Here is a 17,802-nt window from a genome sequence, read left to right on the forward strand (position 1 = left end):
TTACTTTGTCTTCTTTTAGAGTCTTCCATGTGGTTGACCACCCCTAGCTCTTGTGGGAAAGATTTTATGTACTTAAACTATGCTCTGTCTGAAGATGTATTCCTGAATCATCCAAGATTCGTCTTCATTGGGTGAGTTTTGTTTATTTATTTATTTATTGAATTTATATACCGCCCTATACCTGGAGGTCTCAGGGCAGTTCACAGAATAAAATCACAATATAAAACCACAAAATACACAATGAAAATAAAAACAACAACCCAATAGGATCCCCCACAAAAAAGGAACACTTTTGCCTGGCATCTAAAGGTGTAGAACGAAGGCGCCAGGTGAACTTCCCTTAAGAGAGCATTCCACAGATGGGGAGCCACTGTAGAGAAGGCCCGTTCTCGTGTTGCCACCCTCCGGACCTCTCAAAGAGGAGGCACATGAAGAAGGGGCTCAGTAGCATCAGATCATTTGGGCAGGGGACGTGATCCTATCATCACCCAGCAATCATAAGTCAGGGGCATGAAAGGAAAGGGACAGGGATAGTATGAGCACACAGGTACACATCGTGGGCGTACCCAGGGGGGCAGGGGGGCAGCTAAAAAGGCGCGCGTTTTTGTCCTTCTCGGTCAGGTACATGATCTTGTCGCAGCAGGCACAGCGTAAGACCCCAGCGGACGGCAGACAGACCCCAGCAGACAGACCCCAGTGGAAGGCAGTGGTGGGAGTTGCCCCTAGCTGCCTGGAAAAGGCTGGAAAGCTGCGTCTGTGTCAAGGCTTGTAACGCTGCAGAAGCGAGCGGGAGGAGGAAGAGGGCATGAGGGAAGAGAGAGAGAGAGAGAGAGAGAGAGAGAGAGAGAGAGAGAGAGAGAGAGAGCGAGCGCACACCAGCCTACCATCAGCACGTGCTGGTTTTTTTCCAGGGTAAAAAGAGCAGAGGCCGGCGGGGAGGAGTTGCGGAGAACCGCGTGGCCGCCCTCTCCCCTCCAGGGACGTTGACCATGCCTCCTGGGAGGATCCCGGCTACACCATCGCCAGCCAGCCAATCAGGTGGCTGGGTGTGGGGGTGTGGCTTGCCTGCCCCCCCCCCTAGTTTTGATCCTGGGTACGTCCATGGTACACATAATGGGAAAACGTGGCTTTTTAAAAACAAAGAAAGAAGAAAACAGATGTATGATGCCTCTCATTGTGAAGAACAACTGAAGACTCTGAAATAAAACATCTACCCAACTCTGGGCCCATCCTTTGCCCTACACGTAGCGGGAAAAATGTTCTCAAGAGCATTGCTTTAAGCCTTTAAGTGGAAAACTGGATCTTTATTAAAACAATACATTTTTTTAACCAGACAGCTGATTCCTGAATAAACCATGTGTGCAAGACCACCAGCGCACACAAATTACTGTCTTTCCCCCAATATATATTTTCACTTGCCAAGCTGGAATGATCCCACCTCTCCTCCCCCTGCATGCTGTAGTGGGGGTTATCCTCACCCTCCACTGTGTATTTGGGGGGAGGAGTGGGGCACACAGGGAAACAAGAGGAGGGAAGCCCCATTGAGCTAGTGGGAGCCCTTGCACTGGCTTCCACTAGCCTGCCAAAGCTTAACTGAATCTGGCCCTATGTGCATAAGTTAGGAGCATGAGCGGAATTTTCTCCCAGGGGATTTTAAGCATTAAGCTTTGACAGGATGGTGCCTTATTTACTCTTTCAACCATTATTTTAAGAACTATGTTGGGAAAAACCAACTGAACTCTATAGTGTCTAACACAGCAGTTCTATGCAGGTCTACTTACAAGCAAGTCCCGCAGAGTTTAATGGGGCTAACACCCATGTAAGCCTGAATTTCAGCCTCAAATAACATTTGGATCTCCGAAAGACCATACACAGTGGTTTACACTGAGGCCACACCCCCATTCCCAGGGAATTATAGCCCTGTGAATGGAATATGAATCTCTTAACAATGCTCAGCACCCTCAACAGTTCCCTGGATGCTTTGGGGAAAGCCGTAGCTGTTAAAAGTAGTATAATAGTGTTTTAAAAATATAGTGTGGATGTGGTATAAATGGCTCATTGTTAATACTGAAGTAGCTGTAGGAGACCAAAGAGCAGGCATCCCCAAACTTCGGCCCTCCAGATGTTTTGGACTACAATTCCCATCATCCCTGACCACTGGTCCTGTTAGCTAGGGATCATGGGAGTTGTAGGCCAAAACATCTGGAGGGCCGCAGTTTGGGGATACCTGCCAAAGAACTTGATCCACATGTACTAGTCAACAGAAGGGTACTGAAGTGTAGGTCGGTTCCCACGAGGCAAAACACAGTGTTTTAAGTCGCCCAGATTGTCTGGGAAAACCCAGCCAGATGGGCGGTATATAAATTATTATTATTGTTATTATTATTATCATCATCATCATCAAGAACCTTTGTTGAACTAGCATAACTGAACAACAGGGGCAAAGCAACTACTTATATACATTTCTGAAGGCTTGGGCCACTCCCACTCGCAACGTGATTGGCTGTCTAAACTTCCAAGCTGCGAATCATAACTCAGAGTTTAAGGGCCAGTGGCAGAGGCCCAAATCCTGAAATGTTCTGTGATTGGATATCATGTATCGAATCAGAACACAGGAGCTCAGAATCCTTGGTCCAGGCTCAAGCTCAGGCAAACACCACAAAAGACCACTAGATAGGCCTACATAACACCTGCTCAAAGCTAGTAACGTGTGCAGTGATTACTCTGACGTGGATATGCAGATCCACCCTGTAGATCCATCTGTAGATGTGTACATTCAGTGTTAATGGTGCACACAAAGCAGGATCCTCTGGAGCTTTCGACATGCAGAAGGCAGGCCAGCGGATCTGCTTGTGTGATTTCTGCATGCAGCAGGACCCCGTAATGCATTCTATGAGGAACAGCTGTTCCCTGCATGCAACATCCCAACTGCATGCAGAAAATACTTTCTGGATTGAGGGGGCTGAGTTTCTCCCCCCCAAAAAATTAATAAAAGATTTGTACCAATAGAATGAAGGTTTTGTCTGTGTTTCCCCCCCCCCCTCTACTTTCTTTCATATTTGAAAACTATGTTCACATATGCAAAAATATGTATTGAGCACTTTTACTTGTGTGCTGTGTACTGTTACAGTTTTCATTTATTAATGCCATTTAGATACTATTTGATGAAAGCCACAAACATTTATCTGCAGCCAAATTTTCATGGCCCCATTGCCAGATTTTTACAGACTCATGCTGTCTTTCCTGTTCTCCATCCAAACACTTTTTTTTTACAATTGAATTTAAAACTTTCCCAATTTTTTAATGCCAAAAGAACTCATTTCCCCCCCCTTTTTTTTTTAAAAAGGATCCTAGAGCTTTCAGTTTTTGGAGGTTTTTTGTTTTTGTTTTTTGAGAACAGATCATGCCTTTCTAGATCCAGTTATTTGAGTTATTTTATTCAGTTCTACAGGCATTTAGTTAAATAATACCTGCTTAGTTGCACAACATTATTTACTGAAATTGATTAGCCTGCAGCAACCGGGGTGTCTCTTAGAAAATTAAGGAATGGATCTATCATAAACATTTTTTAAAGGAAAAGAAAGAAAACTAGGAACCCTCCAGTTTAGATTGGCTAAATTTAGATTGGCTCCTAATTGGCTCCTAATTGGCTAAGGGAACCAGATCTTTCAAGATTGAGATTGCTATGTAGAGATAAATTGCTACACAAATGATTAATTCTAGCATGAGCGCAAAATGTAGTTGCCTAATTCTGTATCATTTTTGTGAGCTGTATTTGTAGCACAATAGGACTTTAGCCTGTCTGCATTCAGTAATCACACAGCATGCAAGTGGCAAGAAGGCAACAGATTAACAGGCAGATTATGGCTCACATTAATTTAATTGTGTATTGAATGTCTGAAAAAGGAAGGCAGCCTCCAGGTGCAAAAGAAAATTAGTGAGGTGTCTAAACTAAAGTATCATTATTGGGCACAATGTATTTCTAACAGTTGTTCTTTCTCAGGGGCACTCTTTAACATCAAATACTAACTCTGTGCCTGCTCACTGCTTCACGAGATAGGATGCTTACAGATGGGATTTCATTGTGGAATCAGTGCTGCTCAGGTAGAAAAGTTCTTTTGCAGTGTCAATGTAATGTTGTCATCATCAGAATGTCAGGCCATTCTCTCTCTGTGTGTGTGCATTTAATCTGGATTCCCCCTTACTGCACAAAATTCAATAAGTGGGGTGAGGGATAACCTCTTATACCTCCGAAGTCATTGCTGGTATGGAAGCTTGTATTTAAAGAAAAATGGGTTGTTTAATAGCTTGGAAGCTGGATCTCCCCTGTCCCTCCATCACCTGTTGTCTCATTAAAACATCACTAGCATTGCTTTAAAAAGGTAAATAAAACACACAGGGAACTTGTTGGGGTTGTTGTTGTTGTTGTTTTGTTTTTTTAAAAAAAATATTTGCAGTTTTTTCATATTTGCAAGTATGGCTTTAGAGCCCACATGGTGAAAGCTGGTTTCATGGCTGCCTCTTGCAGGAGGGAGGGAGGGAGAAAGAGGATAGAGGGTAGATCAGGGTTTCCCAAACTGGGGTCTCCAACTGTTTTGGGACTACATTTCCCATAATTCCTGACCACTGGTCATGCTAGCTAGGTTATGAAGGGAGTTGTAGTCCAACAGCAGCTGGAGACCCAAGTTTGGGACACCCTGGGATAGAGCTTGGGGTTTGGTAGGAAAAACCCTGCCCTCTGCTGGCTGGAGGCATGCAAGGCATGTGTAGCTAGCTTCAATCGCAGGGGTAGGAACTTTTGGCCCAGTGGCCTAAGTAGGCCTGCCAGGGTTACATTTGAGCCCGCAATGCTGTTTCCTTCAAACCCCATCCACCTGCACCACACATGTGACAGCAGGTGTCGGACAGATAGAGACCTGGTTAAAGTATGATAGTACCTTTGCAAGAGAGGCTGGCTGGCAGTGCTGATCAGCTGGTAGGCACTGACGTCAAGCCTGCTGGGTTCAGCTCGGCTATGAAGTTCCCTATCGGTCCCTCCGTCTGAAACACTGCAGCACAACTGATCCCTGCCAAAAGTAGAGCTTGAAATATGCACCAGTTGTGCTACACAGCGTCTTCGAGCTCAGCTTGAATTGACTCAAATATTTTGTTTGCAGCATGACTTGAACTCAGGCCACCCTACAAAGTAAACATGCCTCGCCTGGCATCAGGTGATTGACAGGTGGGTGGACGGCCTGCCAGGTGGTAGAACCCAGGATCGGTCCTGCCAGTAATATGTAAATAATATGTAAGATGTTTATGTGCATTGTGGGGGTGCTGAGGGGGCTCTGTCCCTCGTTTTGTGACTGCCCGATTCTATTATTCTTGCTGTAATTCCCCCCCTCCCTCTCTCTTCTTTTCCGCCTCAAACTCTCACTGTTATTTGGCCCCTCCAGATGACCTGCTTATTGAATATTCATTCTGATTTGCTTGCACAAAGTTTACGCAGACATGAGATTATATCCAGCCATTACTGAGCTGTTAGATGACTGTGAGCATTTGCTCTGCATTCTTCCTGATTTGCTTACGGAGTGTTTAGATGGCTTCTCATTAGTCATCTGTCCATCCCACACTTGTCAAGGCATTTCCCTGGCACTTCCCAAACTGCAAAAACTCCAGATGCTTAAAAGAAAGAAAAGTGAAGTGGATTTGTTGTGCTAATGTGACAGAATCTACTCCACCCATTGAGAGTGAAGTTTTGTGACACCTTTCCTTCGGTCTTCTCAGCACCACCTGAGATAAAAAAATGTCATTTGAAACACCGTATCCCTCCTCCTCCTCCTTCTTCTTCTTCTCTGACAGCCTTCAGTTGCTTTAGCCTCTCTGGTGTTCACATCAGTTTGAGCACAGTATGTCAACTGTCTCTTTGCAATTGGGATGAGTTAGGTTCTTTATCTTCTGTACATTCTTCTTTATCTCCAGAGGTGTGCCTAGGGTTCCTTGCACCAGTGATGTGCTGCTGCTATTGTAGCAAAATCAAAAGTGTGGGGTAGGAGCACAAGGGACCCTAGATATGCCTCTGATTGCCTATGGTCACATCTGCACCATACATTTAGAGCACATGGCTTCCCCCAAATAATGCTGGGAATTGTAGTTTCCTCTAGAGATCTATAATTCCCAGCACCATAAACAGACTACAGTTCCCATGAATATTTGGGGGGAAGCTATGATTGCTGAAGTGGTATACGAGTGTTTTAAATGTACATTGAAGAAGCCACAACTTGGACTCTTTATGACTTGGGCCTTTTTTTGGCAGTGTGGGGAGGAACCATGTTACAGCAGCTCTCAAGCTGTGGATGTGATGTCAGAAGGAGCCAAAGTGTTTTTGAGGACTGGAAAACCTCTCTTTTTTATGTGTCTAGACTTGGAATTATTTCAGAAGCCTCAAGCAAAGGAGTGGGGTGGAATCCAAGAGTGTTATAAAACATTGATTTTGTAAATCCTTATACATCCAACACAATTCTAGCCTTTTCTTTAGGGAATTGTCCAAACTATTTGACTGAGAGCTTTGCTATGGAAACGCTAATGCAAAATTTCCTGAAGAGGAGCTTACAACTCAAAATGCTTCGGATTTATAAAGCATTTCAGGGTAAGTAACACTGGTCTTATTTCTTTTTCAGCCTGCTTTCTTTGAAGTTATTGACTGGACAGCTCTTTTGCTCAGATGGTAGGTTCAGATGCCTACTCCCCCCCCCCCTCCACCATGTGGAAAAAGGTCCATGACAGCCTACTTCTGAGTAGACATGTGTAAGATTGTGGCAATTAATCCCAGGAGAGTGCATGCAGAATTACAGCATTATGCTTCCATTCCTTAAATCCTTGGCATCATGGAAGTGATTCTCCATTTTATTGGGTGTGGAGGATAAATAATATACTCAGAATCAAGATAGGAAAATTACAGTGGAGAAGAATAAATGTGTAAACACAGGATTGCATTGCATATGAAGTACAATGTTATTTCTAAAAACTTCCAACTGTTTCATGAGGATTCATAGCCCACTGGCACTCTCATGCGTCTGTCATTTATGTTACTCAGTTAATGTCCTGTCCAATGTTCTGGAACTAAGGTTCAATTGTTTCTGATGAAACCCAGATCTACACTGTCGCAATGAAAAAGCGGCTTTTCAGAAAGGAGCTACCACTGCTCTTTCTAATATGGAAGTCAAGCCACATTAATTACAAAAAAAGGCGGAAATTATCTGAGAAACTGAAAACACCAGACACAGATAAATAGAAAAAATAACATCATTTTTATTTACAAAAAAATCCAAATATTGGATGCTGTAAACAAAATTCACAATCTGTTCCCGCTAGCACTGGAGCAAATGCTTTACTTGGTTAGAAGTGTCTGCTTCCCATCCACTTTTTGTTTCAGCCTCCAACAGAACCCAGAGTCAAAAAGTTCCCAAAGGAACAGTCCAAGGGGAGCGGTTTGATGCAGCAGGATGTCTCGCTGAAGACTAAAGTTGTGCGGAATATATCACAGGAGAACAAATTCAGCATCGCTTGACTTCCCACAGACTGCAAGAGTTTGTGGTGCCACGTCCAACCAGTCCTGAAGTCTGCAGACCTTTCTGATGTTTAACTAGGTATAATCACGGCTTGCTAAGAAAGCAAACCAAAACAAAAACAAAAACCCCACCTGTACATGGATTTTGGATTTTTGTTGTTGCACTGGAAATCAGAAAGCAATACACACAAAAAAACCCAAGAAAAAATAAAAAGTGCTTAATATGTCATTCGATAGATATATTTCTCTCCATCTCATTTTCCTTTACACGTTTTTCTTTCCACAATTTAAAGCTTTCTCAGAATGGATGAGTCTTCAATATAATACAACTCACATATAAAGCACTTACAACAGGCATTTATAAGCTGTGCATTAAACTTTGTGCAATACATAGCAGCAAACAAGTCTTAAAGCATTTAAATAAAAAGAGTTATGAAAATATGGATCCTGCTTCCATTTTATTCCCCCTCCCCATTTTTTTCTTGTTTTGTTTTTGCATATTGTGGATTATATATACACAGTATGATTCCATCTATCTGAATTGAATGACCCAGGGCTGAGATTTGAAATGTTTGGATAAATGAGAGTGATATTTACATAAGTATAAAAGTGATGTGCAATCACCTGAGGTCCACATAGCAGACACGGACAACTGAAGTTTCACAATAACGAACATTAACAAACTGCGGATTCTACTAGTTCTTCAAAAAGAATCTGAGGTCTTTGCCTTCCTCACCTCTCTTGATTCACATTTAACCCAACAGTAACACAAACCATAGGACTGTAATTAAGACAACATCTTAAGCTAGTTGCTTAAAACCTAGTTTCTTAAAAATGCATTTGAAGCTTTTGCTGAATGAATAGAATGACCAGATCCTAAGAGTAACAAACATTTTCTTCTTATGAATGTACTAGTTTAATAAAATTGGAGAAGGATGGGGGGGGCGATACTGTTTGGCTGTATGAAGGGCTAGGTCTGCAAATCACAGAAGCCAACACGTTCTGAAAATATGCTGTTATTTTAGTTTTGACATAGAGTCAAAGCATCTTCTCATTACTATCACCAGACGGTTTAAAAACAACCTCCACTGCCAGCCAGTTGCAACAAAGCCCTGTTAGTGGCTTGAGACTGCTGGCCCCTTAAAGCAAAGAGAAAGAGAGAGAGAGAGAGAGAGAGAGAGAGAGCACTATTTCATCAAGTGAACAGAGCTCCTTGGACATGTGATGCAAGGCAACCATTTGCTGCTTGCCAGGAGATGCAGCTACCTGAACTACGAGAGGGAAGGGGGAGGAAGAGAGAGACAGTGACCCTGTAATCCTCAGACTAACAATAGCAGTGTTTGGTTTTCTTAAAAGAGGGGGAAGGCTGCTCCAAAGGGGGGGAAATGTCTGTACTGTATTATCAGCATTTTGTGGCTGAAGCCCTGCCAGATACCCCCAAACCCTTTTCAATAGTGGATGACTCATTTATTTGCAGCAAAATAGCTGTGGTAGGAAAGGACATACCACATTACCAGCTGATCCTCTTGCTCCAGCCTTCTGCTCAGCTTCCCTCAGAAATCCCCTCTCTGAGCAACACAGGCTAGTCTCTGATTTTGACAAAGCACATCTCCCTGCTGATTTGCTGGGCCAATGGAAAGGGGACGTTTCATTTTCGTAACTGCGCACTGACTAGATGTGCATTTGGTATGAGGGTGAGGGTTTTATGATTTCCTAAGCAGGCTGAGGGTAGTGAACAGACAAGCAAAAAGTAACGACTGGGGACCGACTGCCAAGATGGAAATTAATTTTACATTTCCTGCAGAATTCAGCGACTTGAGTAAACAAGCCGGGGTCCTGTTAAACTGACCTTCAGACACAAAGGGATGGTTAAGAATAGAAAAGCTTCAGCAATGGATAATGGGGGAAGGGACAAATGCATTGCCAGTAGCTTTGTTTGGACAATGGGGTGCTAAATTGCCTGGTTAGCTGTTTACTAATCCCTCCCCTTTAAATATTTTGTGTTGCTTGAACATTTCCCTGTGCAGCATGTATTTCTCTCCCTTTGATTCGGCAGCGGTGGGTGGCTAAGTTCAGTTTCCTCTCCCAAACTGTAACTTTGGCTTCCTTTCTTAGCATTAATAAAACAATGTGTAGGCCGCAATCCAACACAGATTTGGAGCACTGGAACCCAAAGATTTTCACGTTTCCAAACCTAAGAGCACTTAACGCTGTGTTTGATTGTGACTGAGGTGTTAAGTTAGATTTTGTTTTACATATATAGTGGCTGGATGAAAAAAGATGAAATGGTTAAATTCTTTTGTATAATCATCACTACAGTGGTGAGGGTATAAAAACCCTCCCAGTAAAATGATTTCCCAGCATTCCCCTAAGCCTCTTGAGAGAAAGGAAATTAAATTATTTGTCCCAATGCAAAAGATTAATCATTTTAAATAAGGTACAGTACTAAACTGGAAAATGCAGTGTGACAACCAGATCAAAGTTGTTTAATACTTGCATAAAAATATGTGTATGTGTAATATAAAATATAGATTTCCAAAATCCATGCAACAGTCTTCATAATGGTTCAGTTTCACATTTACTAACTTTTAGTGGTCCTGGAATGCACAGTGCATTCTGCTCGCTCTTTTTAAATGTCAATAATTAATATTCAAATGCAATATTCTTTAGCTGTCAAGGGAGCTATCCATTTGAGCCACATTCCAATGGTTGTCTGTACACCAGAGAGGCATGCAATCGTCGTACTGGTGAATTAACGGTCAAAACCATATTACAGTACAAAACAGGGGACAAAAGGATCAGTGGGTGAAATGTTTGAAACTAGCATGGCTCACAAGTAGCCCAATGGATTTGTTTATGTTCTTGCAACCAAATGCATCCTTTGAATCCCATCTTGCTTATGAACAGTTTGTTTATTCAGATTTTCTAGCGCAGGATAACTCTGCAAAGTGCCCACAGCATTATGATATCCTGTTGCAGACTGGAAAACACACCGTATTTCATTTAAAACATTCCTTAAAATTGCTACATTTTCCCAGACCATATTGAAAATAGGTGTGTATGCATGTACACACACACACACACACACACACACACACACACACACACACACCAATATACACACATACACACATGTACCTATGATAACATCCATGCCAACAATAGAAACTTTATATAGGTATTTGCCTGGGGGGGAAATAGGCATTTCCTCCACCATTTATTCACAAGCTTTTTTTGTTTGTTTGTTTGTTTCTTGTGTCCCTGATAAAAACAAAATGCAAGTTTAAACCACAAAACTATATTTTTTTCACTTCAAATTTTCTAAAGGTATCAGGCACTTTTGTTTAACATTAGCATGTACAAATATAGTAATATCTTATCTTTCCTCTCTTTTTTTTAATAGTCTACTCTGCTTTCTACTTGCTTGGATAACTTATCTGAGAAATCTTTGGTCCTGAAGCATATGATGCTTGCTACAGCTGGTTTTCTGGCTATTCCACATTTATTTATTTTTACAAAATGTGAAGCACGCACACAGCTGTAAATAATGAAATTTGTCATAATCCCCCCCCCAGTTTCTCTCTTTAAAAAAATAATAACTGTACCCGCCTACGACTCCTTTTTTTTCTTTCTTTTTCCATTTTGGAGCAAGCTGGTTCTCTTAAAGCTTTCTATTCAAGCAAGCTATACATTCTATGGGTTCATTCCACCGACAGCACTTAATACATGCCCCAAAGGCAGTAATTCTAAAATATCTCCTATTCCAACATATCTCTGTGTTATGAATCTAACTTTAAATTCCTGAACGCATATTTCCCTTCCCTTCCCCACTCGTATTTCCTCCCCTGTCTTTTATTTTGTTTTTTGCAGATTCGTTTAAAAAATAAAGGCTTCCCAACTTTCACTCTGCCATAGCTATGGGAGCAGGCGTCGCCAGCCCATATTGTCAGCAAGCATTTCCTCCTCCCCGGTTTACCTCAAGGGGACCTATTTGCTTTTCATGACAGGCCTCTGTGCTTTGGGGTAGAGAATCGAATGAGGCTTTTTGTTTTTCGGTTCTTTTTCTAAATCACTCTCTGTTACATTAGACTGAAGAACCGACAGCCTCTCTCAAGCTGAAGAGCCAGAGCAGACCACCATCGCACAAAAAAACACCCCATTGTTTGTTTCTAAAAAAAAGGAGAAGAGGGGGGAGTGCTGCCTTCCCCCCTTTATTTGCTTGACAGAAAACACAATCGCAACCAAGCCTATTAAATCTGCTAATTACAGGGCAACCAAGTTGAGTACGTGTGCTGCTGACACGGGAACATTGGCTGAACCTGGGCAATATAATAATTGCTAAAGTTAGCATCTGCTACATATGGGGCTGGCTGGTAATAGCACGTGACGTTGGCCACATTGGGGATGATATTCTGGTCAGCTAGCACACGGATGGCCAGCATGGTGATCAGGTTGAGAGTCTGTCTCCTCTCATGTCCCATCAGACACACGGTGCTCTCATTAACCACACTGTGAAGGGTCATGAGATAGTCATACTTGCGGTCCTCCAAGCCCACAAAGTGGTTCTGCAAGTACGACTCCAACTTCCGCTGCTGCTCCCCAATGTCCGAGAAGTCAATGAAAAACCTGGAGCACATGTATCTCTGGAGAGACTTGATCTCGGATTCCGAGGCCGCCCTGAAGCCCCTTACGAGGAGGTTGCAGTACTTCAGGAGACCACCTCCCCTGATCTCTTCTGGGTTTCTGGTAGCAATGACCTTGTTGCAAAGGTGATCAAAAGCTTCTTGGAAATCCCCATAGACACTCTCCCCGATTATAGTTGGGTGAAAAGTTTCAGTCATCGGGTTCTCTGAGCATTCGTAAAAAAGGAGGAGAGAGTCTAGCTTGATCTGAAAGGAATCTACGCTGAACTCAAACTGCCTTCTCAAGGAGTCCACAAATTTCAGCTCCACATTTTTCCCACTGTTGTTGGACAAGGAGATGAGACTCCACCGATCTGAATCATTGCACACTTTCACCATTTTCTGCACATAGGCTTCCTACAATTTGAAACATGGGGTGGGGGGGGAGAGGAGGGAGGAGCAGATCAGAAAACCAATAAAAGCACCTCCTCTTTAGAGGCTACATTTGCATTTGATCCCAGCTCCACCCTGCCCTAGCTTGCAGCAGAGCAAATTTACAGAGCCCAGGCGTAAGAAAGAGACACTGTGGACAGATTTAGCATGCGGTTTTGCAGACATGCAGTTGCAAAGGACCAAAGGGCGAGGGAGTGCTTGTAGCATGGTCCTGCACAAAGGACATATTCTGTAGGATTTTATTAAGGCTTTTCCTCCAAAGAGAGGTGACGGTTAAAATGTAGCATACATGCAAAGGAGAATAATAATCAGATTGTATCTTATAAAACCACTAGTAGCTTTCCTTTAAAAATAAACTCGCACCAATATTCTGGGAACTTTCAATGTTATCTCAACCTTCATAATCTCCTGCCCACCCCCAAAACAAGGCAAGACAAAACCAGAGCAGGTATGGAGCGGGGAAATTAACCCTTTCTTCCCCTGCTGTGATCTAGAATAAAATTTGTGGGGCCACCAAGGCAGTGCCTTGGGGCTGATGTCAACACAATGAGCAGGACAGCCCCCAAATTTAGCAGGGTTGGCTCATTCCACACTGCCATCTAAAGAAGGGGAACAGGATCAGGGTCCTTTAACCATCTAAAATGCCCTTACTGCACCATCGGTTAAATCAGTTACTTGATTCAAGGCAATTTGAGCCACTTAATCAGCGTTGTAAAAGTGTTTAAGCACAAAGCAGTGAAGCGAAGCACATTTTTCTGTAAGAAAGAGCTGGGCTCTTCACATACTTAAAAGACAGGTTGCAGAGCAGCATTATTGGAGTATTTTGAAAGCAAATCCAGCCTTTGCATTCCTTATGCAGGGCAAGGAGACAGAGGAGCACCATGCCCCTCTAGCGGTCCTAGCCACAAAACAATTAAAAGAAAGTAACTGCATTTAAAACGGCTTAGCCTGATGAGAAATTGATGGAGCTAAGTTAGCATAAATCCATGTACGTACTTCGGTTTGGCTCAGGGTGCATTTACAAAGAAAATAATGATTAATTGATTATCTATATTGTTCATACACATTGTACATACACATGTACACACAGACAGAGACTTAGGAATCACTCTAATGAGCCATGCCAAGTTAGTATTTCAATAAGCTTTAAGGGGAGGACCTGTATGTGAATAATCCTGGGGGTTAGTTTGTTTTTAGCAATGGGCTGTGTGTATTCTGCCCCCTTTTAAAATTTATTTTTTATATTTTTATTTAGCTGCACTGCAATCTGTAATAAGGGCTAGCTTGTCCTTTCTCCATTCTGTCCGCCTCCACTGCTCTGTGCCGGCCCATTTTGGAGAGGCAGAAGCAAAGCGAGAAGGGAGGTTCTCCCAGCCGGCCGGGGACTGCGAGCGCCTTCCATTTACCTTGAGGGTGAGCGGGGTGATCTTCTCCTTGTTAACTCCTTCCGGCAAGAAATCCAACAGGCAGTCCAAGACGACGTCTTTCACCGTCTGGAACTCGGCTTCGCCCTTCAGGTCGGCGCAGAAGATGAGGTCCAAGTCCTTGTAGCCCAGGCCGCTGTCCTGGTGCAGGACATGGCTGGCCGCCGAGCCGTTGAGGCGCACATCGCGCACGCCGATGCGCTGCTCCTCCAGGCGGCTGCGCACCACCTTCACGATCTGGCGAGGCTGCATCTCCAACGTGGGGAAGTTGCCCCGGCCGTGGATCGGGATGGTCTCGCTCAGGATGCGGTCCAGGCGCTGCACTTGCTCCCAGCTGAGCACGTTGCAGCGGCTGCTCTCGCTACAACCCAGGCACGGCTCGGCAATGGCCAGCCGAGGGCAGTCGCTGTCGGCGCCGTTGCTAGCGCTGCTACTGAGAATATTTTCCTCATCTGCCATGGTCCAGCGCCGTTCGCAAGTTGGAGCGGATCAAATAGGTTGGGGGTGGGTGGGGGTGGAGACGGCCTCCTTTGCTGTAGCTTCTTCTTCTTCCACTCCTAGCGGGACGGGGCGAGGGGGTTTTTTGTCTTTAAAAAAAGGCAAGCAAAAAATCAGGAATTTATAGCTTATGATGAAGACTGCGACCCTCACAGGGGCGAAAGTAGGCCTTTTTTTCACCCAGTTTGGTACACCCCCCCACACACACACACTGGGAGCCTCAGTGGCGCCCCTCTAGAGGCTTCACCCGGGGCAAAAAAAACGGCTAGCCCCCCCCCCCAGCTATGGCCCTGGATCTTCAAGCCCCTTCCTCTTGACAGGTCTGAAATGGTTGGAGGATATCAGCCGCTCTCCTGCGCTCCCTGCTCCCCCTTCCCTTCCCGGAAAGCGGCTTTGGGCTGCGCTAAGCGGCGCTTTCAAGTGAAGCCACGACTCCCGGAGTGGACTAAGCGTTTCGGAGGAACAGGATGCAGTTTTAAGTGTGTTTTCACCGTCCCGCTCCTGATCTATCCGCCAGTATACACACCTGGGGGCTTGCTCCTGATCACCTGCCGTGTGACCCGCGCGTGTGTGATTGAGCTGCCCTTCTGACGGATAGCAGCGAAGGATAGCGAGAGCAGGCAGCCTGCACCCCTTGCGCCACTGGAGCTGGAGGAGCCGCCTGGCGCAAAGCTTTACTCCGGAATCCTCCCCGGTTCTTCCGCCCAGCTAGCAGGGGTCGCGCTTTCCCCGGAGCTGCTCCCTCTCGCCCTGCGCAGCCTTAGGTCGCCTCTACAGCTTTTGCTGGTTCTGCTTGGGAATGTCCTCTGTAGTTTTTTATATGGGCTTTCTCGCTCTTCCGGGGATGCGAGCCACCCTCCGCTTGCCCACGCCCCTCTCATCTGCATAGGGACGCTTCTTCTCCTTCCCTCCCTACCCCCCTCGCCCAGGCCTTTCCAGACACGCCCCTTCATATTTGCATAAACAGCTGCTTTCCACAGCCGCTTTTCTAGAGCCGCTTCCTCCTCCCCCGCGCCAAGCAAATCCTCTCCTTTCTGGAAGAGGAAGAAAGGTGAAAGTTGGAAGGATCTGGATCCTGCTGGAACATCCTGGAGGGAGCTGGCAAAAAAAAAAAAGTGACACACTGAGGGTTTGGCGGGGGCGGCTCTGTAGGCGAGAGGGCTGCAATTTTTATTTATTTATTTTTTTTTAAAAAAAATCAAGTCAACTAGGGACCCGCGGGCGTTAGATCAGGAACAGGGGGTGGGAGTTATGTCAGCCTGCATGTGGAACATTCTCTGGCTCTCCCTGCTGAGTCTGTGCTTTGCGATTGTGTCGAGCTGAAACGGGAGGGAGGCCGAGAGAGGGAGGGGTAGGTTACATTTTCACCCAGGGATGGAATCAATTGCCGAGCCGGGGACGTTTCGCACTAATAAATAGCCAGCCTGGGGTCTCTGAGAAAGGGTGGTTCCTTTTTCAAAAAACCATTTTGAAAACAGCTCTGTGGATTTCTGGAGATCCTGGGATCTGGCTTTGTTTTAACTGCATTCAGTTGTCAAAGCACTTACTCTACAGAGCCGCCCCGCCGCCGCCGCCGCCGCTTTTTCTCTCTACTGAATTGTCAGGAGAGCAGTCCAGAGAGAAGTAGGAGGCGGCGACACTACTGCATGGCTGCGCGGTGCACCTTAAGCGGCAAGATTCCCGTGGATGTTCATGGAACAAAAGAAACTGCCAAAGGGGGGGGGGATCACAAGCATCTGAACACGGCGTACTCAGTATTTTACAGCGCCCGGGGGACCTGAGAAAGATCCAGCTGCACCAAGCTAGTGAAGCAGCGATGCCTTCTGGTTTTTGAAGCTCTTTGTAAAGAGCACGGGACAAAGTGGGATACAGATTCCCAGGCGGCGTTTAAAGAAAGCTGGAAAGTGGCGAGGGACACCCCGGCCCAGACATTATTCCCCGCCCGGAATAAAAGATACGGTAGAATGCATGTGCGCCTGGCAACCAGAACCCCCGTTCCACGTACTGTCCTTAAAAATATGTATCCCGGTGGAGTACCGGGGGGGGGCGTTTTTAAGATTGGGGAGGTCAAGACGTTTTGGGACTGGATTCTGGATATACCCGAAGCAATAATCCTGGGCAAATAAAGCCGTGATTTGCAGCTGGAAATAATAAAATGCCTGCAGGAACTGGCTAGGAAGAAAACCAGAGTTCACCACCACCTGTTGCCGCGAAGGACAGGAGTAAGTGCAAAATAGCGGCGCCAGCTTTTTATTAGACCACCTTCCACTTGGCCAGATCCGTAGTGCTGTGCAGCTAGCTAGCTAGCACGTCATTTCACAGGAAGAAGTTGGCCTAATCCAAAATGTTGTCACCTACTCCTCTCTTGTTTTTATTCTCTGAAAGTAGCTCCCCAGTGCGCCCCAGTGGATTTAACAGCCCAATGGCAGAACCATCGCCTTCCGTTCCAGCTATGAGATGGAACTGCGCACAAGCAGCGCGCGGGGGAAGGAGCAGACTCTCCTTCCTGTGGATTCTACAGCACACACCGCAAAATACACACGATATAATGCAAAGGTTGTCTGCTTGGAGAACCAGTCCCTTTTATTGCTGCTAGACTTTCTTTTTTTTTCTACTGGGAAAAACCTAAAAGGTCGTTAAACGAGGGCTAGATTTCCTTAGCTACGCAGTTGTGAATGTCCCTGGAAAAAGAAGTTTGCGTTTGATAATGCATGCACAATGGGTAATGGGGAATATATATAAATATATATAAACTCACTTTTATATATATATAAACTCACTCTTCTCTCTCCAAGCGGCTTAATTCTTCAGTGCGTGACCACAGAATAATCTGACATCTGAGCAATCTAGGGGTAAAGCGCGATTTCCCAGAGACTCCACCTGCGCAGATTCGATTCCTCTTTATATATTTGGTGCGTAGGACTTTAGAGGCATGACAGAGCAGGATTGGTGGCCGAGGACTCGTGCATGGTCGAAGAGGTGGTTGTTACGTTCCTCGCAGGAATATGAAGGCTAAAGAGAGGCGCGGAGGGGGGTGAACGAAAACGGCAGCGGCGGCAGCAGCTGGAGGAGCAATAATAGGAATGGAGCAGATAGAACGTCACAGGTACTGACGTTCCAGCAACAGCTGCAGGGCTATTCCGAAAGCCTGTGATGCGAGAAGAGCCTAGCCAATCAGCGCCGGTTTGGCCGTGACGCTTTATTTTCCTCCTACAGGCCCCTGGGGTGAAGAACCAATCGGAGAAGGGCTCGAGAA

The 17,802-nt window shown here is 45.1% G+C and overlaps 1 protein-coding gene across 3 annotated transcripts; it reads right to left on the reverse strand.

Annotated features, from left to right (window-relative positions):
* Nucleotides 1-7,270: 7,270 nt before the first annotated feature.
* TENT5A (terminal nucleotidyltransferase 5A) lies at nt 7,271-17,595 on the reverse strand. Of its 3 annotated transcripts, none has more exons than XM_035109533.2 (3): nt 17,327-17,595; nt 14,031-14,635; nt 7,271-12,588 (listed from the first exon to the last, which is right to left on the reverse strand). In XM_035109533.2, the coding sequence occupies exons 2-3, from the start codon at nt 14,505-14,507 to the stop codon at nt 11,809-11,811; spliced, it is 1,257 nt and encodes a 418-aa protein (XP_034965424.1). In that variant the 5' UTR covers nt 14,508-14,635; nt 17,327-17,595; the 3' UTR covers nt 7,271-11,808. The 3 variants fall into 3 exon arrangements, with proteins under 3 accessions (XP_034965424.1, XP_034965423.1, XP_034965422.1); XM_035109532.2 differs by having other exon boundaries at nt 17,305-17,595; XM_035109531.2 differs by having other exon boundaries at nt 15,073-17,443.
* Nucleotides 17,596-17,802: the final 207 nt, after the last annotated feature.

Source organism: Zootoca vivipara, chromosome 3, assembly GCF_963506605.1.
Source record: "Zootoca vivipara chromosome 3, rZooViv1.1, whole genome shotgun sequence".
Taxonomy (NCBI): Eukaryota; Metazoa; Chordata; class Lepidosauria; order Squamata; family Lacertidae; genus Zootoca; species Zootoca vivipara.

Coding starts and splice junctions, on each gene's coding strand:
- TENT5A (XM_035109533.2), bottom strand. CDS start 14,507: ATGGCAGATGAGGAAAATATTCTCAGTAGCAGCGCTAGCAACGGCGCC. Junction 12,589..14,030: donor TCACCCCGCTCACCCTCAAG/GTAAATGGAAGG, acceptor TTCAAATTGTAG/GAAGCCTATGTGCAGAAAAT.